The sequence below is a fragment of the Sceloporus occidentalis genome, unplaced genomic scaffold (genome assembly GCF_023333645.1).
Source record: "Sceloporus occidentalis isolate IW3139 unplaced genomic scaffold, rSceOcc1.0.p SCAF_7, whole genome shotgun sequence".
Taxonomy (NCBI): domain Eukaryota; kingdom Metazoa; phylum Chordata; class Lepidosauria; order Squamata; family Phrynosomatidae; genus Sceloporus; species Sceloporus occidentalis.
The window spans coordinates 64,334,855-64,359,644 of NW_028316987.1; the positions used below are offsets into that span (position 1 = coordinate 64,334,855).

Consider the following 24,790-nt stretch of genomic DNA (forward strand, 5'->3'; position numbering starts at 1 on the left):
GAAATTGAACTGAATTATACTGAAAGTGTTTTGTCACTTTTGAATGAGATGAATCTTTGATTTGATCCAGTTTGGTTCTTCCTGTGTTCTGAGTTTGTGCTTTCACTTTTCTTCACCCAGGATACATCGAGGAAGCCTGCATCATTCCTTGCCCTTCAGACTGCAAGCTCAGTGAATGGTCCAACTGGTCTCGATGTAGTAAATCATGTGGCAGTGGAGTTAAAGTCAGGTCTAAATGGCTCCGGGAGAAGCCCTACAATGGTGGAAGACCCTGCCCTAAGTTGGATCATGTCAATCAGGTATTTTCCTATTCCATCATCAGTGTTCCTTTCTTCAGAGCTGTAATTAATAAGAACTAAGCTTTTCCTTATAAATACCTAATGTAAGACACAAGCATCAAAATACATGAAGATCTAAGAAAGGAAAAAAATAATAATAACTAGTTCATCCAGTCTTTGTCACTTTGATTTCTTTGTATCTGTTCAGGAACTGACTTGAATGTCTCTTTAACCTATTGCCTTCATAACATGTGGAATCCTTGTGAGTTTATGTTGGAGCGGTAATATTTAATTGTTCACATTCATTTATTAACATCCTTTAAAATCAGCTACAACGTCCCTAAATGAGCAACACATATTTTTAATTTTGAAAAATTGTTACAAATATAAATATTCTAAAAACTGCAGATGGCAGCCATCACGTTAAAACAGTCCTTCACTGTCATGCAGAAGATAACATGTCTTCTACAGATATTGGAAAAGTTACTTTTTGGCGTATGAGAATTCAGCTGGAAATTACTGTTTCTCTTTGAATTCAGATGACAGCTTGGAAAAATTACTTGATGGATTGGATCACCTCTAGTCAAGGTGGCTGTAGGGAGTGTGTGGAGTTGTCATCCAAAAGTTACTTTTCCAGTTCTGGTCTTCTTGTGACATAGAGAGGTCCCATCTAAAGAGAAGGCTTTTGTCCTTTCAGCAATCTACACTATTTTAATCATATGCAGATTTAATTGATTACTGGATTAAACCTCATCAATCATGCTAAGATTTCTTTCAAGTAAGTGACAGCCATACTCTATACTGGTTCATTAGTATTCCAGGGAAATTGTCTTTCATACATTTTGGTCAAAACTAAACAATGGAGATGGGGGAAAGTCCCCCCTTCTCCATTGAAGTAAATGTTAGAAGTAGACTAGAATCAGTCACAGGAGATTATAGTGCTGGGATGAACCTCTAGCAGATGTTAAATAAGATCTGGGCTTGATCCATCCTTAGTCATGCTGAGAGCAGACCCAATGAAATTGATCAGTCTTAAATCCGTCATGACTAACTTGACCCATGGATTTCAGTGAGCCTGCTTTGAAACATTACAACACTGGATCCACTAAGTCCACGCAGTCTTGCTCCTATTTCAAATAATTAAACAGTAGAAGAAAGGCAGTATTGTGTGTTTTAGACTAGATTTATTTCCATTTTGAATTTTGATTTAATCTGTTTCTTTTCTCCAGCAAAGAAAACAGCAAGTTTTCATTTCCATAAATTCCCTTTAATGTATGAGAGAAGGGGTATAAAGAGAGTAACTGTCTGCCATTCTTGAATAAGATGTACATTTCCTAAATGCCATCATGTTGACATTTTGCAGGCACAGAAGGAAATGGCCTGCTGATTTGATTTTCCACTTAAGAGGATGTAATTAGTTCTACTTTAGAACATAATAAGTGTTAAACTAAAGCTAATAAACCAAATTTGTAATCCAATTTAACACCAAACACAAGTGAGCATGAAGCCTAGGTTTAATAAGGGAAGGTATTCAAACATGGAGGTAAAATATTTTAATGGAAGTCTTCTGCTTTCTGACTAATCCAGAGTTCTTCAAAATATACCTACTCCTCTTTAGCTGTCATATTATTAGATGGATCAAGCTAGCTTTATTCCAAGGATTGTGTGGTTTATAACTACAGCAATGCTGCCCTCTCATGGTAGTTAATATGGTGTTTGTTGGATTTCTAGATTTAGTTTTCTCATTGGAAGGGTTCATCTGAACAATCACATCAGTTTTTCACTGTCATAAGACAGATGTGCAAGAATTTTCAATCAATAAATGCTTCTTCTTCCTAAATTTATACTTATTTATTTATAGTGGCAAATTTAGTACCATTTGTTGCAAGTCTGGTGGGTGTAGATATAGATGGAGGTAGGGTTTTCATCTGGTCATGTAGGATGGTAAAGTGGATATTTATTTGCAAAAAGAAATTAACATATATAAATGGGTACAAAGCATAGCTACAACTCACTGATAAAATAAAAAAATGGTTTCAGTAAAGAGGGGGTGGGATAAGGGCCAGAATGACAAACAGTGCAAACCCTCAGTTAAGAATAATCACAGTAATGTTTGTACAGGCTGAGTTTCCCTTATCCTAAATGCTTGGGACCAGAGTTGTGTCAGATTTTGGATTTATTTATTTATTTACTGTATTTGGATACCTGTATTTGCATATATGTACATAATGAGATATCCTGGAGATGGGACCCAAGTCTAAACACAAATACTCATTTAAGTTGCATTGCATATATACCTTATATACATAGCCGGAAAGTAATTTTACACATATTTTTTAATAATTTTGTGTGTGAAACCAGAGAACAAAGATGTCACTGTCTCAGCCACTCCAAAAAAAGTTTTGATTTTTGGAATATTTCATATTTCAGAATGCCAGATAAGGGAGACTCGACCCTTTCTTTTGAATGAGCTACAGGTTTTTGTGTGAATCAAAACTAGGCATACATGTTTCACGCACATGTGCACACACAGTGTAGCAAGAAACAGAATACAAAAATCCACACAATTGGATTTAATCCAGGCCCTGGCTTCAGTTACTAGAAGATCCCCATCCATCCATTCACCTAAATCTCTTTCCTCTTGAGGGTTATTCACACACTTTGGTTTGCAACACAACTATGTAAATAATCACACACATTCCCGATTAGTTGTTCACACTGTTTTTTATTAGAACTGCACTTGTGCGCATCTATGCAAGTTCTGTTGGTTGCATGTGTCAGCACTGTTCAAGACATGCAGAGTTTTATCCCAGTTTACCCTGGGTCTGCATCAGTTATTCACACATCTGACAATGTGAATCTGTCAGGAAAACTAAAAAAACAAAACCAAAAAACCCTGAGATAGATTATCCCAAGTTTTGTGAGGTTTTTGGCAACCCTTCCCAAATAAAACTTAATCAGATGCATTCAAAATTAATGTGAACAACACAGATTCAACCCATGTTCTACCGGGATTATTTACACCCTCTGAATAACCCCTTATGCAAACACCACATCTCACCTCATTTTAGGAATGGAGTGGGGTCCTTGACACTTTGGCCTGGTGATGCTGTCTTTAGAAAGGAGTAGTAGTAGCAGGTCATACAAAGAAACGGTTAGCTTGGATAAAGTAGCAAGAGCAATTTGAAAAACAAAGCAGTGCAGTAATAACCTGCCCACTGTGTGGAAGGGTGCTCTGAGCTGAAATCATACAGGTTGTATTCTCTGATATTTAATACACTATATACTAAATCTATATGTGGAGAAATGCCGCACATGCAGTCTGCACTAGTGACCTGACCACTGCCTGGGGCTATGTCATTAATCTGTACCTTATCTCCAGTTTAATATCAGAAACTGACTACCAATCTGTGTTTGCAATAAAAGTGGTGCACGGACAACACTTTAAAAAAAATTCAAACATAAATGCAAGGATTAGAAAATTAAACAGACCTGAGGATCAATTTTTACTAGATAGATAGCTAGCTAGCTAGCTAGCTAGCTAGCTGGCTAGATAGCTAGATAGATAGATAGATAGATAGATAGATAGATAGATAGATAGATAGATAGATAGATACATAGATAGTAAAAATTGATATATATTGAGCATTTGCTGATTGTGCCTTTTGTTTCTTAACAAAATACTGGCCTGTTACAGACTGCCAAAATAAAGCTGCTTCGGGTCTCTTTGGAGGTATGCTATTTAAATGATGCATGGGTCCTAAGAGTCCAGAGGTCATGCCAAAGCCACACTCCATTCTTAAGCACTGGAGTGCAGCTCTGGTGCAGCTTCCGGACTCTTAGGATGCATGCATCATTTAAACAGCATACCTCCAAAGAGACCCGAAGCAGCTTTATTTTGGCAGTCTGTAACAGGCCAATGTTTTGTTTCTGGTAGCAAAGGATTATTACATGTCCCAAGCAACAAGGGAGTGGTGGGAGGTAGAGAAAAGATTAATCCAATGGGTAAAGTGAAATGAGAATTGGAGTTCACAAAATTGAAATCAGAACTTTTTCCTCAATAATAAAAAAATTGAAATCCCCTCCCCCCCCCCCCAAAAAAAAAACAGCAAAAAATCCAGAAAGTGCAGGAAAGGAGTTCAGCAAAATATAATTTCCCAAGCATAAGTCTTCTAATCAAGGAAACTATAGAAAAGCCATAGAAATTTCAACAAACACCAGTAAAATATATACCAGTAACGTATAAATATTGTCTTAGGTAAATGGACAAGAACTTTAAAAGAACTAAAAAATCATGCGGGATGTAAAATAGTTTATAGGCAAATCAAGCAATACATTTATTTTAAAATATATCACTCCCATACCTTTACTTACACTCAAAGAATGGGGCAAATCTGCACTAGACCACTAAACCTTAGTCAATAATAGATATATAAACTAGTTTACACAAAGAATTTGTTTTAGTTTAGCTAGACCTCTGACAAGGAAAAAACAAATTTCTACAGAATTATATAATCCCGATTAGATATTTGGTACAATCTTACTTTGATGTTTCTGCAAGACGTGTAGCTGTAGCTGGAGATCTATAGCTGGAGACACTCTTTCTGTTTCCCAGTAGTTGCTCTTTATTTGATACTATTCTACCTCTGTCACCCTTGGAATCTTTTAAAGCACTTGTCTTTGAAGTTTTGTCTGTACTACACAAAAGTGATTGGGGGAAAAGAAAAACACTTACATGCTACAGATACTAAAAGAAATTTACTATCAAAGAAGTTTCTTTGATAGTACAGACCTGTCTGTATCCAGACATCTGTACTGTATCCACTAAAGATAGATGTACAGAGCTGTCTGTACTCGGATGTCTTATTTCTGCTGTAGACACATGTAAATACAATCATGTTGCAGCATGAGCTTAGAATATGTCATTCACCTAAGGAACAAGCTATTCGGAAGGAGAAAGCCTAACATCTGCTTTCAGTGGATGGGGATGGCTCAATAGCAGCACTTCATGGAAGATGCTTCTGTCCTATCTCCAGGGCTCCCGCCTCCTCTTTATCACAGTTAAGTTCATTCACTGGGGTCCTCCAACCCTCTGTGTAGCATTAGCAGGAACTGGGGAAGACTGCCATGGGAAGAAAACCAAGAAAATGCATTTACTTCTGCCCAATTTGTTTCCAACTCATTGACATTTACGATACCAAACATGGAATAAGCATGTTCTGAACTGAAGTGGGGGAAAGATCATTGGAAATGAGGCCTACAGTCTTTTCTCCTATTATCTTGTTTTCAGAAAGCAAATAAAACTGGTTGTTCCCTCCTGTCCTAAATCAGATGAAAATATAACCTGCCACTAGGAAATTCTAAACAATCAGTGCTATCACGAAACAGAAAATGAGCATTTAATCTTGCCCAGAAAATCCCATGATAGGGTCACCTTACGTTCACCATATGTCAGAAACAATTTAAAGGCACACAACAACAACAATTTCATCCTGAGCTACAAACAAGCATGGTCAGAGCCCACTATATATTTGTAAGAGACCTTTTGCAAGGGAACTTTAAGACAGAGTCGGGAATATGTGGTCATCAAGATATTGGACTCCCAGCTTCCAGTAGCTTCATCATCGGGAGAGCCACAAGTTTCCCAACCATGCTTTAAGAAGTGACTTCCTAGAATGTGAATATCCAAATGAATAAACAAAAGAATTATCTTATATTTTGCAAAGATCATGGCTTCCTGAGAAGATCAGTTTAATGCTTTGAAGCAGTGTGTCTGTTTTTGAATATCACTCTTGCTTCCTAACTATTGTTTTTATTTACCTTTGCTTATGCCCTTGCATTCATGGCCAACTCCTGCCTCAGGCTCAGGTAAGCATCAGCAAAACAGATGTCCAGCATCCCAGCATGCTTCCAGATACAATTCTCTAATGTGTGCAGTGTTTGCCTTTGCCTGTAACCTGTCCTTGACACTATATGTGTGTTAACTTACAATGCTTTTGTGTATTCAATAATCATGGGCTTCATTGTATCAGCAGTGGTAATGGGAGTCAACATGGATAAAAATACAGAGCAGGTTTTTAAAAAAATCTCCTAATTATATCTTTGTTGCCACCAGTTATTACAAGGTTTGACACATAGATGAGAATGATCCACAATAAATTCAGATGAGTGCTAGCTGTCAGTCCTTCCCGGTCATGTGAGAAGGATGGCAAATGTGTGTGTAAAGTATCTCAACTATTTTACAGAAAGCCTCAGGACTGCCTCAGGATTTTGAGAACTGGTCATCCCCCTCTTTAAACAGGCCAAGTTCTCACTCAACTCTGCCCAGGGGGAGAGTAGGTGAATGGCTAGGGCAGCAAGAAAGAAGGAGCAGGTGAGCAGAAGAGATTACAAGGGAAAGAGCAAGTGAAAGTGGTGCTCACTACTACACATACTCAACTTCTCAAGTTGATTTGGGAACACATGAAAATGGAGTAGAGGGCCAGGAGTTATGGTGGGCTCTTTGGGGAAGCTATGGTCTCAGTTGCTGATGAGGAGATGCAATCCCTGATCAACAATGCAATACCTCCTTTTAGTCCACTGTTGGATCATTCTCCTTATCCAATACAGGCCTATCTTTTTGAATAAAAACAGCTGTCATTACTGGAATACATAGCATATACCAAATTGCCTCTGATTTCCCACCTGGTTATCAGGTGGTAAAAACCTAGAATCCTAAATCCAAGAATTTCTGGTTGTGATGGATAACAGACAACTTAATATATTGTCTGCAGAAAATTCATGGCTTCTTAAATAGCAGAGGTATGTAGCAAGTGGAACTCTGATTTGACTGTGAGTCAGAAAGAAATCAAACAGTCATGTCCTAGCAGAGTTAAAAGTGCACCTGAATGAAGATTGAACAAAAGCAGGCTTTACTGAATGGCTTCAGTTTACACACACACACACACACACATTTGCTAATGCTGATTACAAATGCATGATTCCTAACTTTCGCAACAAATGCAATTTTGTCCTTTTGCTTTAACTGCAAGTACTGTAAACTCTTTTCTATAGTAAATAAAGGCAACAGTGTTACTACTGATTCCATTTGTTCCAGCTGTGCTTAAACATGGAATAGGATAATCTTTTGTGTGTGCATTTTCCAGGTATATGAGGTGGTCCCATGCCACAGTGACTGCAGTCAGTACATTGGAGTCCCTGAACCCTGGAGTGTATGCAAAGTGACTAATGTGGACTCAAAGGAGAATTGTGGTGAAGGTGTGGAAACCAGAAAAGTGAGGTGAGCTAAAAACTGTTCACAAAATCATTTTGAACTGAGAAGGAGAATTGAAGAGCAGAACTTTGTATTAAATCATCCTTATATTAAAGCAGCACTATTTGAAATGCTTCCTTTGTGTACCAGGGAAATTTTGGCCCATTCGATCTTGAACCAACATGTTGGCTTCTAGGAGTGATTTTGGAGGCCTGAGATCATCACTGCATTTCTATTGTGTTTTGGCTTAGCCTGCTGTGTAGGCTGGCAAAGGGATCTTAAACATGGAAGAGAGATCTTCCTGAAAGACATGGACTATTTTTGTTGTTGCTGTTTTTCTGAACAGAGGCAGAGCTGTGAAAGTTAATTTTTTGACAAATCAGAATCTCATAACCGTCCCCTGCCTTTCTAATATGAGTAATGCTAATAGCTACGCGCCCTCCTCTGTGCTGATTGATAACTCAACAGGCCACTGAGGGATCCTTTTATTTCTTTCATCAGGCAGTTCCCATTATTATTTGCACTGTTCAAACTTCATAACAATATTAATCACATTGGTTGTTTTTATCTGCTTTTAAAAATCTTGCTGCCCTTTTGAGTCTTGTTTTTTTATTATTGTTACTGGATCTTTTTAAATTGAAGGTCAGTGTTTCTTTTTTAAAAACTCACTTAAAACAAAAATAATTAAATACGAAACAATGTCACTGTATCAAGTGATGAAACATTCTATGGCAGTGCGAGTACCACTTTACTACGGGCTGAGTATTTTTTTTTATTGAAATAGTTCTGTAAAGTCCTAAGATAAAGAGGCACTTTGATTTACGTCTTATAGTACCATGGGTATTTCAATACAGAAAGGAACATCTCAGATGGATAAATCCAGGCTTAGGCATACTAAGAGTGGTCCAGTTGAAATAAGAGAACTTGAGTTGGTCAAGTGCTGATAATCTCAGTTGGTCTATGTTGGCTGTGTCTGGATCCAGTCCACTTGAGATTTTATAAGCTGTCTTCTCCAGCTGTCTGCTTGATGGTGGAAATTTACAGCTAGAATGTGCTCAACTAATGTCTAGCCTCTGCTTAAAGAGCTCCATCAAGGAGAATCTCTTAACTTTCTTGAGAATTGGTTCCATTGTTGAATTAATGTTAACATCAAGTCCTTCTAGGTTTACTTAAACAAGGGATGTGTACAGTGCTTTTGCTTATATGCTAGAAGTAATTTCCTAAGTACTTGGAACAGCCACTGTGGTGCAGTAGTTTGAGTTTTGGACTGGGACTCTGGGACACCAGGGTTTTAATCCCCACTGAGGGACCATGGGTAAGTCACCCTCTTACAGCCTTAGAAAAAGGCAATCTCTTCTGAATAAGTCTTGCCAAGAAAAGCATTAATCCCCTCAAAGACTCCATGAGTTGGAAATGACTTGAAGACACACAATGACATCAGTGACAGTAACAATGTAAAGTACTAATATTAGGTTGGATTCAAACTCAGTGATAGTAATAGTGCAACTGTTGAAATTAATAAGACTTAAGCTATTTATGGATAAACCTTTCAATGGGTCTGTTGTAAGTATGGCTCAGTGTGTCTGGACCCCATTCATTGTATTTAGATGTTTTTGGGCAGGTACTGGGAGCTAGTGTGGTGCAGTGGCTAAAAGATTGAATTGTGATTGAATGACAAAGATTCAGATCAGTATAAGAAATGCCCAATTAAACATTATATTAAAAATGCTGGATTGGTTCCAGATTTAATTAGACTAACCCATTATAATATGGAATGGAGGAAATCACTACCGTACTTCGTGCCAATATGATGCTATCATTTATTTTTAAGTATAAGAAGAAAGAATGAAAGGCTTAAGCCTGTTACAGACTGCCAAAATAAAGCTGCTTCAGGTCTCTTTGGAGGTATGCTATTTAAATGATGCATGCATCCTAAGCATCCGGAAGCTGCACCAAAGCTGCACTCCAGTGCTTAGGAATGGAGTGTGGCTTTGGCGCGACCTCCGGACTCTTAGGACCCATGCATCATTTAAATAGCATACCTCCAAAGAGACCCGAAGCAGCTTTATTTTGGCAGTCTATAACAGGCCTTAGTATTGTCATCCAAGTCCCAATCCATGGAGCTGTATTCTGTTAACTCCATGGCAGTGTACATGGTTTGCATGGTGAAGATGCCATGTTCAGTCCTCTGCCTCACTAGTTAAAAGATTGGGATGGTAAATGGATGATAGTGATGTGAAGCTAAAACCTTTTCCACAGACGCTGGAAAGTGATAGTTAGTCAGTGTAGACAAAGCTAAACTTGAGAGGCAAATGATACTTCCAGGCAGATTGCTGCTAGTGTTACAAAAGATACTATAGAGTTATCCCACCTGTCTTTCTCCAGTGGAGTTTCTGTACTAAGAAAACAGGAGAAGCCATGGGACAACACAGAAGATTATAAATGGAAGATAATAATATCTGATTACTCTTCCTCTGTCCCTTCAGTGAGGCCGGGTTATTGCACTATAAAAGTCACACCATGAATTTGACATGATAGAATGCAGTTCTATATTCAAAAGCTTACTGCAAGCTCATCAAAAGGTTGTTGTAGGATAGAGACTGCTCTTTAAGGTTGCCTGAACCACAGTGTTGCAGATGTTTACTTATTTCATACCTGCATGCAAGAAGAAATAAGTTCACATGGTTTTCCCCTTTTGAATAAGATTATGAAAGTTTTTGCACAGTCTTTTGTTATTTATTTTGCTTACATTGTAAAATTCTGTGGATATTGATACTGGTTTCTAAACTGTATGCAAAGAACAGTGTTTCTACATCTGTCTTGTTATGAATAGCATTTTAAACATTTGCCCCACATTCATTTTAGTGTACACTTTGGTTTTCCAGATGTATGCATAACACTATGGATGGTCCTTCAGATGTTGTTGAAGACTACTTATGTGACCAAGAAGAGTTGCCTATTGGTGCTAGAAAATGTACACTGCCTTGTCCAGAGGACTGTGTCATGTCAGAATGGGGCCAGTGGTCTAGATGTTCATTGGTAAGGCAGTTTAGAAATATCCAAAACCCACACTGATGGAACTGAAGGATGTCAGAATGTACTTGGTAGCATATAGTTCTAATGTCTTGAACATCAATTATTTTACAAAGGAATAGTTACTTAATAAGACAGAGGACAAATATTGTCTTAGGAGAAGGAAAACAGTGAATGTAGGGGGAGAGCTCTCTACCTCTATTTAAAGATTTTCGGTATAATTTAAAAAGGACCTCAAGATTCACCTTGTTGAAATTGTTCAACACTTGAGAAACCCATTTCTTGTTTGGGTTTTATTTTTGCTAGGTCTTCGGTTATTTTTGCTAGGTCTTCAGATATACATTCTATCTCTTGTTAGCTATTGAAATCCCCAGGACTTAAATTAATCATGGCTCATCTAAATCTTATCATATTTAGTGGCTTTACAACAAGCATAGCTAAGATCCAGCCTTATTTATTTTCCAATAATTGTATTTCTTTAAAATACATTTTACAGTATATTGTATATTTATTCTATTTATTCTGCATGTATTTTACTTCCACTGTGAGAGGTTAATCTTCAAAGAAAGTTAACAGCCTGAGATTACTGTCTGAGTGGAAATTTCATCCCTCTTAATTTATTCCAGTACTTTAACCACCACATTGCACAGGGCTAAGGATGGTAGATAATATATATCAAAATAAAATAATCTGTGGTTTCCTTTCTCAGCCATGTAATGGAAGCAGTGTGAGGGAACGGAGAGCAGAAGTTATGAGGCAACCTCAAGAAGGAAAGGCCTGCCCTCCAGCTATGGAGACAGAAACTTGCAGTCTGAACAAAAATTGTTACCACTATGAATACAATGTGACAGGTACTCGTTTTACTTAAAGATGACTAGGCTGTAAATGAGTAGTGCACTTGAATGCTTGTGTTCAGAGTTTTAGCCAGACAACCACTCCCTATTTCTGGGTGCTTGATCCTATCCTCCATTTTGGTTCCCTCACCTCCCCAACATTCATCTAGCATTCTGTTGTCACTGAGCATGCTCACTCCTCATTGGGATAACTGGATTGCCCAGTTTAGGGGAACAAATCTGCACACTTCATGGTTCTTCCAAGCCTGCCTCTTTTGTATGTATGATGCAATTTTGGCTGTGGAGATGCTTGCAGGTTTGAGGCAACCTTGTGATGTCTGTATGTTCTGGGCTGCAGCTCCACGTTTTGGACCACAGCATCCATAAGTTCTAAACAGCATGACAAATAGTCAAAGGTTGTGGGAATTATAATCCAAAATTTCTGGGAGTGCACAAGATTGTTTAAATGTAGTGCAAACCTTTTCATTCCATTAATTTTTATGTTTTAGAACTGTCATTTAGGCTTTTCATGCTAAGAATGCAGAAAACCCCACTGAACACAGTTGGACTTACTTCTAAGTAAACATGCAGAAGATTGTTCTTGTGGTCTACAATTCTGTGGACACTTTGGTTACAAGTAGACCTGACTGAACTCAGTTGGGACTTGAACTCTGTTACAGTTATTTACCTAAATCCAATTACTAGTTCCAATTAGAACAGATTTATGTGTCAGTTTATCAAGTTTCTTTTGATTCAGTGGGTCTTCTCTAGTTGGGACTAGCAATTGGATTTAGTCTGTTGGTTGTTGGTTGTGGTTTCTCAGCAGGCTGATATGAGAAGATAATTGTAATTTATTTTTTATTTTAAATGGATGGAATAAAGGATTAATTTGGAGGATTACATTTTCATGTATTGTGGGTCTAATCTAGTGAAGGAAATCCTCTGTTACTAGCTTCCAGTTCTATTTTGTTTCCTTTCCTTCTAGACTGGAGTACATGTCAGCTAAGTGAGAAAGCTGTCTGTGGTAATGGGATCAAAACAAGAATGCTTGATTGTGTTCGTAGTGATGGCAAGTCAGTTGACCTGAGGTACTGTGAAGAGGTAGGTGGATGCTTTTTCATTTTTCTAGCTTTGCTGAAAAAATACACACCATCCTTAACCGCTTTTGTTCAGACCAAGTCAACTGCCGCCTTGCAGAATCATGAGTCCTCCGACAGATGTTTCCCAGTGCTATTCAAGGACCGTTAAGTACCTCATAAATGAGCCTGTGCAACAATCAGTGATATTTGTCATTTAATTTCTTCCGTTTGCTTAAGTGTGCAACCACAAAGGTATGCTAATTTTTCTTTTATCTCCTGAAAGTAATGGTTTGGGAACAATAAGCAATCAAGGTGAATAAGTATAATAAATCTTAATCAGAATGTTAATCATCATTCTAATTGGAAGTGATTCCTTTGTAGTGCCTTGGACATCTGCCAGCATCATTTGAGTTAGTATGTCCTTCTAATTTTCCTAGCACATTGAGTTCATACCAGTTTTTCAGGCTCAGATTGTTAAAGTAAGGTATCCCTGTAATAATATTGGAGAGGGGAAAACTATATGATTGACAAAGAAGTACAGTGTTTTACATAAGTGTGCTTGGAAAATGAATCCTTACCTAGCGGATGATTTTATTTCTGTTTATTTTGCATTGTATCAATAGCAGAATTATCTGCTATGAGTCCTTCTCAGTTTTGCTGATTTTAATATGTAATGGTCATCTTAACTCTCTCTTTATATATTTTAATTGATATTTTTAAATGGTTGCATGTGTTTAGTTATACAGTCAGCCCTCTGTATCTATGGATTCAAACATCCACTGTTTCAAAATATTTTTAAAAATACATACATTTCAAAAACCAAACCTTGATTTTGCCATTTTATATAAGGTACATCATTTTACTATGCCATTGTATTTAATGGAACATGAGTATATTGGTATCCACGGGAGGTCCTGGAACCAAACTCCAGTGGATACCAAGGGCTCACTGTATATTGCATTTTAATCTATGCTGTAACCCTCCTCAAGCCTAAAGGAGAAGTGGATGAGAAATAATAATAACAATTAGTAGTTGTAATAACAATAGTAGCAATAGTATTGCTGATGCTGTCGTTTTTGTGCAGCTGTTGTTTCAGTAGTCCGTGAGTTTGTTAGTGGACAACAGAAGAATCAGTTATCTTAGGCCCGTTACACACGGGTATAAAGTATGCGCTCTGCGCATACTAGGGTTAGACAGGGGTGTCACTTCCTGATGCCCCAACCCTAATACGCGCGGAGCGCGCACAAAATGGCGGCGCCCGTTCCACACAGGGGCTGCCATCTTTACATAGCGGACGTGCTGTGTCCGCATGTCACGTGGCGCATATGACACTGCAAGTGCGCCATTGGAACCTCGTGGCGTCATATCTGCGCCGCGGAAAGAAGCACCATTTTGGGGCTTCTTTTTGCTCTGCGAGGGAGCCGCACAGTTAGGCTGCTGCGGCTCCCTCACGGAGCAACACAGCGGCGCGAGACCACCCGTTTTGGGCGGTCTGTAATGCACCTTAGAGTATTTTATAATTACGCATGATGGCGAGGACAACAAACCATGGCCCAGAACGATACAGTTTTTCAATCACTTGGAGGAAAGAAGAAGACAAGTAGGATCCAATAGCAATAGCATGCAATAGCAAGTACATTTCTATACCGCTTATCAGTACACTTAAGCACTCCCTAAGTGGTTTACAATGTATAAGCTAATTGTCACCAACAATCTGGGTGCTCATTTTAGAGACCTTGGAAGGATGCCAGGTTGAGTTGACCCTGAGCCCCTGGCTGTTATTGAACTCATGTTCTTGTGGTTTGCGAGTGAGTGGATGCATTGCCATTATGCTCCAGGGAACAATAACACCGGTAACTGAAGAATGCAGGGGTAGCTGTGCTCATCATAAAACAAAATCCAAAATATACATTGTTGTGATAGTTTTATCAGGCCATCCATAAGGCATAAAATGGATTGTACCAGCTTTTGAAGTCCACATTAGGCAAAGATGGTGAAAAAATCATGTAAGGGGAAGAAAGCAAGCATTCTTAGGCTTCAGTCCAGCATCCCCTCATTGTTAATATGTGCTTTCAAAACATTTCTGACTTATGGCAACCCTAAGGGGAAGCTTGTTGTTTTTGTCAGCTGCCTCAGAGTTCACTTTGACTTATGATAATCCCACAAATGAGACACCTACAAGCCCCTCTGCCCTCAACTGCTCTGCTCAGGTCTTGCAGGCTCAGGACCATGGTTTCCTTGATTAAGGCTATTCATCTGGTGTGTAGTCTTTCCTACATTGTAATTTTATCTATTTCTCTATCTAATTGTTATTACTTTTAGAGTGTACACCTTGGGCAGGCTTTTATATATTCCTTAATTTTACTGATTTTGTACAGCACTGTGTATAATTACAGTGCTTTAGAAATAAAGTTTTATAATGATAATAATAGTTTGCCTTTCTTTCTACCACCCTTCATCTCTCCCAGCATTATAGTCTTTTCTAGTGAGTCCTGCCTTCTCATGACAAGTCCAAAATATGACACCTCAGTGTAATCATCTTGGCTTCCAGGGAGGTTGAGGTTTGATCTTCTCTAAGGACCATCTGTTTGTCTTTTCATCCACACTATCCTCAGCACTCTTCTCCAGTACCACATCTCAGATGAATGTTTTTTTCTTTCTATCGCTTTTCTTCACTGTCCTGCTCTCACATTCATACATAGTTGTGGGAAATATGATAGCTTGGTTGATCCTGACCTTGGTGTTATATCTTCACACTTCAGTATTTTGTCTAGTTCTTTCATAGCTATCTTTCTCAATCCTGGGTTGTTTTTTTTCTCCAGATTTCTTGACTATAATCCCCATTCTGATCAATATCACAGTGTTTTCTTGGCAAGTTTTGTTCAGAGGGGATTTGCCCTTGCCTTCCTTTGAGGCTGAGAGGATGTGACTTGCCCAGTGGATTTGCATGGCTGAGTGGGGATTTGAACCCTGATCTCCTGAATTGTAGTCCAACACCCAAATTGTTACTCCACCACGTAGTGTAAATATCTATATACACCAACAATCCACAAACCCTCAGACAGAATATTGTATCAGTGACAGTTACCATTTCAAAATGTACAGTAAAGAAAATCGAAACTGCAGTACACAATCACAAAATACAGTATTTTTCTATGTGCAACTCGATTTCTGCTAATATTTGCATAATAGTTCTGTTGTGCTATGGCACATAATCTGCCTCACATGTAGTACTATTTATGCTTATGTATGTATAGGATGTGACGTGAAAAATAGTACCAAAACCTCCAATGTAGTGTATCTATAACTAAGTGGATATCCCAAATGCTGTTAAATAAAACTCTTTAAAGTGAACTAAGTGAGAAGTTTGTCAATGGGTGCAGCCGTTCCCCTTTCAGCTTGGTCTGTGCTGATACAAACCTACTAAACCTACAGAATGTTTGGTAAGGGTGGGATGCGGACTAGAAGGGAGAGAAAAAGAACTGCAGACAGTTATTTCCTTCTTTATGAATGAAATGCTTAAACAATGATTGGTTTCCCATTACTCCAAGAATCAATTTACATTTTAAAGTATCATGCAGAAACAAAATGTCTTTGGATGTTTGCCATTGATTTCAATTGGACTTAATTGTAGCTGTATGCATGCATATGTATGCATGTATGATTAAGGCTCCAAATGGAAGGTGGCAATAGGGTTCTATTGGATTATATTGCTTGCTTAATGAGACATGATATCAAGTGTGTCTCTTGACATGAACATTTGAGAAGCATGAATACCTTTGTTGAAATAGTATGTAATCATGGATTTAATCAGTGGAAAGACAGAATAGTCCCTTACCTTCTATCAAATGAAACAGCTTTTACACCAACTGCTACATCAGAGGGAACTGAGCCTTTATACCTTTCCAAAATTGTCATGTAACATTTGGCTTTATCTTCCACATTTCTTTTTTGGCTAGTTCCATTTTATTTTATCCTGCCTATAACGTAAGCAAAGAATATAAAATTATTCTTTTTGGAACTGTTCCTGGCTGCCCTGCTTGTTCAAGACAAAGCACAATGTAAATGGTGCTGCCAGATTCTTTGGCAACTATTACATATTGTGAATTTATGAACAGTGAGTCTTAACTATATGCAGGGATCTCACCTCTGAAAGCCCTGTGCAGATTTCTGCTCAGCAGCTTTTTTCTTTTATGGGTGTGGGGAAATTTTGGTCCTACACCTCCCATCATGACCTGTTCCTCCAGTCATGTTTCAAGCTAGTTCAAGCTAACTAGGGCTAGTGCAAATTGGATTTTAACATCGGGAGGACTACAGGTTTCCCAGCACATCCCCACTGAGATATCACGATACAGGTTGAGTCTTCCTTATGTGCAATGCTTGGGACCAGAAATATTTTGGATTTTGGATGTTCTTGAATTTCGGAATACCTGTATTTATATATACATTCTCTATCTTGGAGATGGGACCCAGGTCTAAAGACAAACTTCATTTATGTTTCATATATGCCTTATGCATGTAGCCTGAGTGGAATTTTATATAGTATTTAAATATTTTTTTACATGAAACAAAGTTTGTGTACGTTGAACCATCGAAGAGCAAAGCTGCCACTATCTCAGCCATGCATGAAAAAGTTTTGGGTTTTGGAATATTTCAGATTTTGGAATTCTGGGTAAGGGAGACTCAATCTGTATCCTTTTGTCAGACAGCCAGGTGGAGAACTATTGGCTTCAGAATTGCCAGCTTAGTATATGTCTTTATCTGTTCAGGGCTTTGTCATCTCAAAACACCACATGCAGAAGAGCATGGTCAAATATAAAACATAACAGCCCTATTGGCAAGTGTACAGAATACTTGGTGAAGCTGCTTTGGTCACACAAGTCCATGATAAATGCAAGTGAAGGAAGCTTTGATTTGAACAGAAATATTTTTACTGCTCACTTGAATGCCTGCACAGAAAGGATATGTGCATATCAATGGGAAAGGAGTGGTAAGTGGTAAGATCAGTGCTAAGATCTCTCCTTCATGCAGACATGACAGATCTTGAAGGAGTGTACTAAAGAAAATAAGGAACCCTGACATAGATCTTTGGGTCGAGATAGTATTATTTGGGTGAAGATAGTTATTCATATAGCTTATCCCAAACTATTTAAGGCTTTTAGCACATGCTAGGTTGCAAGGTAGTGATTGTGGTCATAAGGAGGGGGTGCAAATAGAATGTAAAACATTATATTTGTCCCAAGTACCATTCCTCCTCTATAAGAGCGAGTGAAAGAGTGAAAGACTGATGATACATTGTGAGGATGATAGGGGAAATGTCTAAATATACCAGTAAAACAAATAATCAATGTAGTGAGGAGCAGAATAATAAGCTACTCAGATAATATTTAAATAAAATAATAAACTACTTTATTTTATTTTATTTTTAAAATGAAAGAATAGCCTGCTGACAAGTCTTAACAATGTAGTGCTTGTCTGTAACAGACAAGGACACAGGAAGGAAGTGGCTCAGAAAGACTGGTGACTGACTGATCTGGGAACTGTGTCTTATAAAACCTATTTATCGGATTAACAGCAGAGTGACATTGCTAAGCGTCAAAGGTGTTCTCACTGAAGGGGAGCGAAAGTGAACTCTAAACTTTCATATGATCAAAAGGAGTTAATTGTGCTGTAAACCTGAAAGTCTGAAAACCAAATAGATACATGTGCATCAACCTGATTTGCTTGCCAGTTTTGTGTGTATTGTATGTGGTGCAAACCCACTTTTCCTACCTTTTAAGGATCAGTGGTACAAAGCACACTGCAGAAATAATCCAGTTTGAGCACTTTAACTGCTCTGGCTTAGTGCTAGGGAATTCTGGGAACTATAGTTTATTGGGGGACCAGAGCTCTCTGATAGAGAAGGCTAAATGTTTTACAAAACGACTGTTCCCAGAATTCTCTAGCATTGAGCCAGGGCAGTTAAAATGGTCTGAAACTGGATTATTTCTGCAGTGTGCTTTGGACCAGTGTGATAATGATTCTCATGTGTATTTTTTTTAAAAAATGTGTCTAACTTATACCTAACAAAATAATACAAAAAATGGGTTGGAGATAGTCATAAGATAGTTATGCTTTGTTGTTGTTATGTGCCTCCAAGTCATTTCCCACTTATGGCAACCCCATGGTGAACCTATTATTGGGTTTTCTTGGCAAGATTTGTTCAGAGTAGGCTTGCCGTGGTCTTTCTCTGAGGCTAGGTTTCCATGGCTGAGTGGGAAATCAAACCCTGCTCTCCAGAGTTGTCCAGCGCTCAGACCACTACATCACACTGACCTCATAGAACCACTGAAGTAAGTGAGCCATCAGAAAGACTTCTGCCACACTACAGAGTTAATGCAGTTTGACACTGCATTAACTGTAATAGCTCCATCCTGTGGAATCCTTGGATTTGTAGTTTGTTGTGGCAGCAGAGCTCTCTGACAGAGAAAGCTAAATATGTCACAAAACTACAAATTCCAAAATTCCATGGCATGTTACTTAAAATGGCTTCAAACTGCATTAATTCTGCAATGTCTATGTAGCCTAAAGGTGCACCTACGTTGTAGAATTAATGCAGTTTGATACCACCTTAAGTGCTGTAGCTCAGTCTTAGGGGATCCTTGGATTTGTATTTATAAGGTTTTTAATCTTCTCTGCCAAATTGTGTTGATGCCTCACAAAGCTACACATCCTAGGATTCTGTCAGATGGAGCCATGACAGCCAAAGTGGTGTCAAACTGCATTATTTCTATAGTGTAAATGTGCTATAAGTTGCATTGATTTTAGTACAAGCACCATTTTGCCACCCACCGCAGTCAGCAAAACATCTTGGGCTGATGCTTATCCAATCCATTTTAGATCTGAAGTGTAAATATATATCAATAGTCCCTCAGGTGTATAGGTTTATATTCCATTTGTCTGACATAAGATGGATGAATAAGCAGTTCAACACAGTCCTTTTTACCTTTTGCAATTCTTTGCCTACCTACTATGTATCTGGTTGCTAATTTTTGAAATACAGTGATCAAAGCATATTGTTTTCCAGGACAGTATGTTTGCACTATGCTGTTCTCCCTAGCCAGTTATTAAATGCACTGTGTTCATTTATTTTTTTAATTTTTAAAGTATTATTTATTTTTTTATTCTGTGTAATAACATGTTTATTTCCATACTGAACAGAGATTTACAAATGCTGTGTTTTATGGAATGAGCTATATTTTAAGACGACAGAAAAATCTTGTAAAAGATAAAATTATATTTTAATGGCAGGCTGTTAAACCTTGTGTCTTAATGTTTTAATATTTTTGAAAGTACGGGTTATAGATTCTTATGAGAATACCTTTTTAATCCTAGAATCTTAATCATGACTCAAGGATAGCAAAGAGAATGGCCCAGAATATATCATGATACAACAGCAATACTCATCTAACATTCCTTCTACATCTAAGTTGTGCTTTCTCTTAGAGAAAAATACATTGTAATGTTCTTTTCAAAGCATCAACATCTATAGCTCAGTTTTCATCTGCAGAAGAACAGACTTCATTATGATAATCTCATTCTCCATTAAACCTTGAAACTATCCCCTACTAAAATTCAGTTAATTGGGTTTTTTAAATTATAATTCCAAGAAAACACTAAAGACATTATTTTCTACTGTAATATGATTTTAAAAACCCTTCATCTACTTGGACAGGACATTTAAACCCTTTTCTTCTAGGTTCATGTTTTATTACAGAATTCAGATAAAACTAGGCCTCCAGGAGAGTCATGTTACAACATTGTCATCTGAAGAGTTATAAACAATGTTCCTGAGTTTCATCCACTAACAGTTTTTTAAGAGTAAAAAAAGATTATTGGGACAAAAATTGTCCCAAGAAATCCATTATTTTTTGATATGTGGAAAGGTGGGGGTTTTTGTCCATAGCATTGAGCCATGGCAGTTAAAATGGCATCAAACTGCATTAATTGCTAATGTAATATTATGAGACAACGAACGCTCCATGATGATTTTTCTAGTGGAAATGATGCTGAGAAGTAGGTATTATGGTTGTCAATAGGCTGGCAGCATGAGGGCAAGCGGATTTGACTTTCTCATTTAGGAAATCCAGAAGTTCCTCATAGTAGTCATCTGTGTCCTCACACTATAGGTTTTGGACCTGTGCAGAGACTCAGTTTGGAAATTTTTAAAGCTGAGAACCTTTGGCAGGCAACTAACACCCCATTCACACAGCGTGCATTGACTAGCTGCCAAGCTACTCTCATTGTCCATTTCTTTTTGTCTGCTGTCAGAGCCACCATCAGTTTGTTTCTCCACTGAGTACCTCCCCTCTTGATAGAAGCTTTGGAATTTAATTTATTTATTTCTCTTTGGTTTCCCAAAGCAACCTGTTCTTAACCCTGAGCCTTACAGGTATGCCTCAATATGCTGTAATTATCACCGGATCAGAAAATATCCCAGAAGTCACTCGGTGCAAATTGTGTTTTTTCACCTGGATAAAGGTGAATTAGCTTAGTATTATTCCCCAAGTACACAGGGTAGTGTGATCATTGTAACTTGTTACTGAATATGTGTATCTACTTTCAGTCTCCTAATAATGCATAGTGTGTGATCTCACTCCATTTCAGTCCATTTGCTAAATAAGCTTCCCCAACATATTTATTGCTGCCAGGCATAATTAATTGCCAGAGCATGTTTTCCCTGTGTCTCATTGTTTATAAGAGCATCTCAAAGAACAGTGGAACACTGGTAGATCTCTGCTGGGTGCAGAAATTAACACATCACAAAACTTTACTTGTCATTTCCTCGAGGTCTTTGAAATTCAAATCACCTAAATTCAGGAGAGACCTCGTGCTGCTTAAAATACCCAGAAGCTTATTATTGTTCATTTACCTACATTAACAAAACAGAAGTGTTCTAAGCCAAGCTTTCTATCTGCCATTCTAAACCTCATGTATATAAGCAGCTATATCAGCATGTGAGCTTTGTTTTCTTGCTAACTTGGATATTCTTCTTGGCTTGCTTGAGATATAGCTCCTGCTGAGCTAAGACAAAGATCTCTCGCTTAAAATCCAGACATGTTATTTACACAAATCTTAAAGTGGTTCCACACGGTCCTTTGGGATGACTTTTTTGCAGTCACATTTTGGTAGATATCTTTTAGTCTTATGAATGATGCAAATGGAAAAGAATGTGTCAAACAGCACCTTTGAGATGAACTGATTTATTGTAACATGAGCTTTTGTAGATAATAGTTCACTTCTTCAGATATAGTGATGGACTTGGAAGTATACTGCAGTTGCAAGGTAAGAGGGGATGGGATCAGAGTGTAATACAATACAATTTGTTGTTGACCTCAACTCATGGCAGCCCTATGTATGAGAGACTTCCAGGTCAACCTATCCTCAGTCACTCTGCTCAGCTCCTACAGATCCATGACTTTTGCTTCTCTGATTGCGTCTGTTCATCTGGAATGCATCCCTCCTCTTTTCCTATTGCCCTCTACTTTGCCAAGCATTATAATATTTTCTAGTGAGTCATTTCTTCTCATGATATGGCCAAAATACAGCAACCTCAGTTTAGTTATCTTTGCTTCCAGAGAGAGTTTGGGATTTTTCTTCTCTAGGACCCATACATTGGTCTTTTAAATGGTCCATGGTATTGTCCGAACAAATAAATATAATAAATAAATAAAATAATCTCAAATAAGTTTATATTTTTTTCCTTTCAGCTTTCTTCATTTTCCAGCTTTCACAACTGTACATAAGAATTGGGAAGTACAATGGCATGGATAGTCCTAAATTTAGTATTTAATGGTATATCTTTACACTTCAGGATCTTGTCTAGTTCCTTCATAGCTGCCCTTCAATGTGCTAGTCTGCTTCTGATTTCTTGAATGCAGTATTCATTTTAATTGAAGTATGGAAAATCTTGGACTATTTCAATCTCTTCATCTTCTATTTTAAAATTAGGTAGCTCATCTGTGGTCATAATTTTTGCTTTCTTGATGTTCAGCTGTAAAGCTGCCTTCATTTTCTGTCTTGCCCTTGTTCGACAATCTTACCTTATTTCTGATATTTTCTCCCAGAATTATGGATACTGTAAAACATCTACAACATCCCAAATTGATAGAATACAACATCTCAGATCCACAAACAGCAATATCTTTATTGGGCCAACCAAAATGCATAAAATATATCATAACAATGTAAAATACAGAGAAACATATTGTGACCCAGGTGATAAACTTTCAAAAGATTGCCTGTGGTGATACAAATTTGACAGGCAACTACTCTGCAGTCCTGAAGTATGAAAGCCAATACTTAAAACAATGCTAAAGAAGTCAGTACTTAAAGCAATGCTAAGAGGCAACATGTTGTAGTGGTTTGAGCATTGGACTATGATTCTGGAAACCAGAGTTCGAATCCCCACTCAGCCATGGAAACCCATTGGGTGACTTTAGGCAAGTCACATTCTCTCAACATCAGAGGAAGACAAGGGCAAACCTCTGAACAAATCTTTCCAACATTCAAAATATTCTGAAAGCAATGGGTGATAATTTAGGTTTTCTACTTTATTCTACTGTTGATTTAGAAATTGCCATTCTGGGTAATCTAACTCTGAAACTGATTCAGAACATAACAAAATGTTTGCTTCTATTTGTTTCGGATTGAATGGATACAGTGGTTTTTGTCCTACCATAGGTGCTAACTGAAGGGCACAGACACACAGTCACTGATAGCTTCTAACATGGGTTGTAATTATTTTTTCCTTCATCTATGTTTTGAATTTCATATTTAAGATGGCATGCTTGCAATTCAAAATATCAAGGCCATAAAAGAAGAGGTGTTTAAGGAGTTGTTTGCATCCTATGGGAGAGTGAAGATCACATTTAGGTTTTTATATGAACTGGTATATTTTTGAGGCTATGTATCCTGATTAACAAATATATTCAGTAGGTGCTCCCTCTGCATGTCTCTTTTGCAGTGGTAAACTTTCAATCCAAGATGCAGATGCTCCTGATTTCATTCAGTATTCATTGGTGTACTCACCTTGCATTTGATACACTGATTTGTTGTCTCATTCCTTTTTAGCTTGGCTTGGAAAAGACATGGCATATGAACACATCCTGCACAGTGGAATGTCCTGTGAACTGTCAGCTTTCTGACTGGTCTCCATGGTCGGAGTGCTCTCAGCCTTGTGGCCTTGCAGGTTAGTTGAGAAGCTTTCCTTTGACTGATACTTAAACCATCTTAAAAGATGAGCCCTCATCTCATATCACTCACTAAGAAACAGAAGGAACAGTGGCTTGGATAAAGAGATTGGTAGGTCAGTGGAGGACTGCTTTGCCTGCATGCAAGCTTCTCCTGATGCCATGCTCATGCTAAGAGGATCAGGATTGTCAAAATCCATTCTGACTTAGATAATAGAAATGAGAAAGGGTGAATGCCACACAGAACTACTACAGGAGACTATCTATCTGGAATATCAGAGTGAGCAGAAGACAATTTTAGATCCCAGTTGGAACAGATATTCTTCACAATTTACTACTAAAAGGAAACACTACAAAGGTGCACTGCTTTCCTGCAAATTCATCCAACATCAGTATATTGTTATAAATATTTTCTGATCGCAGAATCTAGAACATCAAGGAAAATGAGCTATGTTGGGATCAAATCTGACACTTTCTATTAGCACCTGAAACTGAATTATGAAGAATAATTATATAAATGCATCTGGGGGGTAGACACCTAAATAGGCAGCGCAAATGTAACATTTTCATTTATTTATGTATTTATGCTATTTCTATCCCACCATTATTCCAAGCTGCTTAAGATAGCATATGTGCTCCTCCTCTGCATGCAGCCCCACCCTCAGGAGTGTTTTAGATGTTGGATTCATTGTAGGAGATTTTGGAATACTTTTATTTATTTATACATACACACATTATTTATTTATACATAATGAGACGTCTTGAGGATGGGACCCAAGTATAAACACAAAATTCATTTATGTTTCATTAAGTTTATAAAGTTTATTGTATAAACTGAAGGTAAGTTTATACAATATTTTTAATAATATTGTACATGAAACAAAGTTAGTGTACCTTGAACCATCAGAAAGCAAAAGTGTCACTATTTCAAACACCCATGAAAAAGTTTTGGATTTTGGAATTCTGGATAGGAAGACTCAGCCTATAACTGTTTGTAGCAGATTAGGTTGACAGATAATGGTTGTCACCCTTTTAGGGAATTCTGCAAGTGTAACATCACCTTTTGCTTGTGTATGCATTTTTT

General features: G+C 37.8%; 1 protein-coding gene across 3 annotated transcripts in view; it reads left to right on the forward strand.

Moving 5' to 3' along the window:
• Positions 1-24,790, forward strand: part of LOC149309854 (thrombospondin type-1 domain-containing protein 7A-like) — a 358,854-nt gene that overhangs the window by 308,484 nt on the left and 25,580 nt on the right. For all 3 annotated transcript variants that reach the window (XM_089533152.1, XM_089533150.1, XM_089533151.1), the window contains 6 exons: positions 121-299; positions 7,424-7,557; positions 10,416-10,569; positions 11,273-11,414; positions 12,382-12,497; positions 23,588-23,705. In XM_089533152.1, the coding sequence (XP_089389278.1) occupies positions 121-299; positions 7,424-7,557; positions 10,416-10,569; positions 11,273-11,414; positions 12,382-12,497; positions 23,588-23,705 (843 nt within the window). The remainder of the gene's footprint in view (positions 1-120; positions 300-7,423; positions 7,558-10,415; positions 10,570-11,272; positions 11,415-12,381; positions 12,498-23,587; positions 23,706-24,790) is intronic.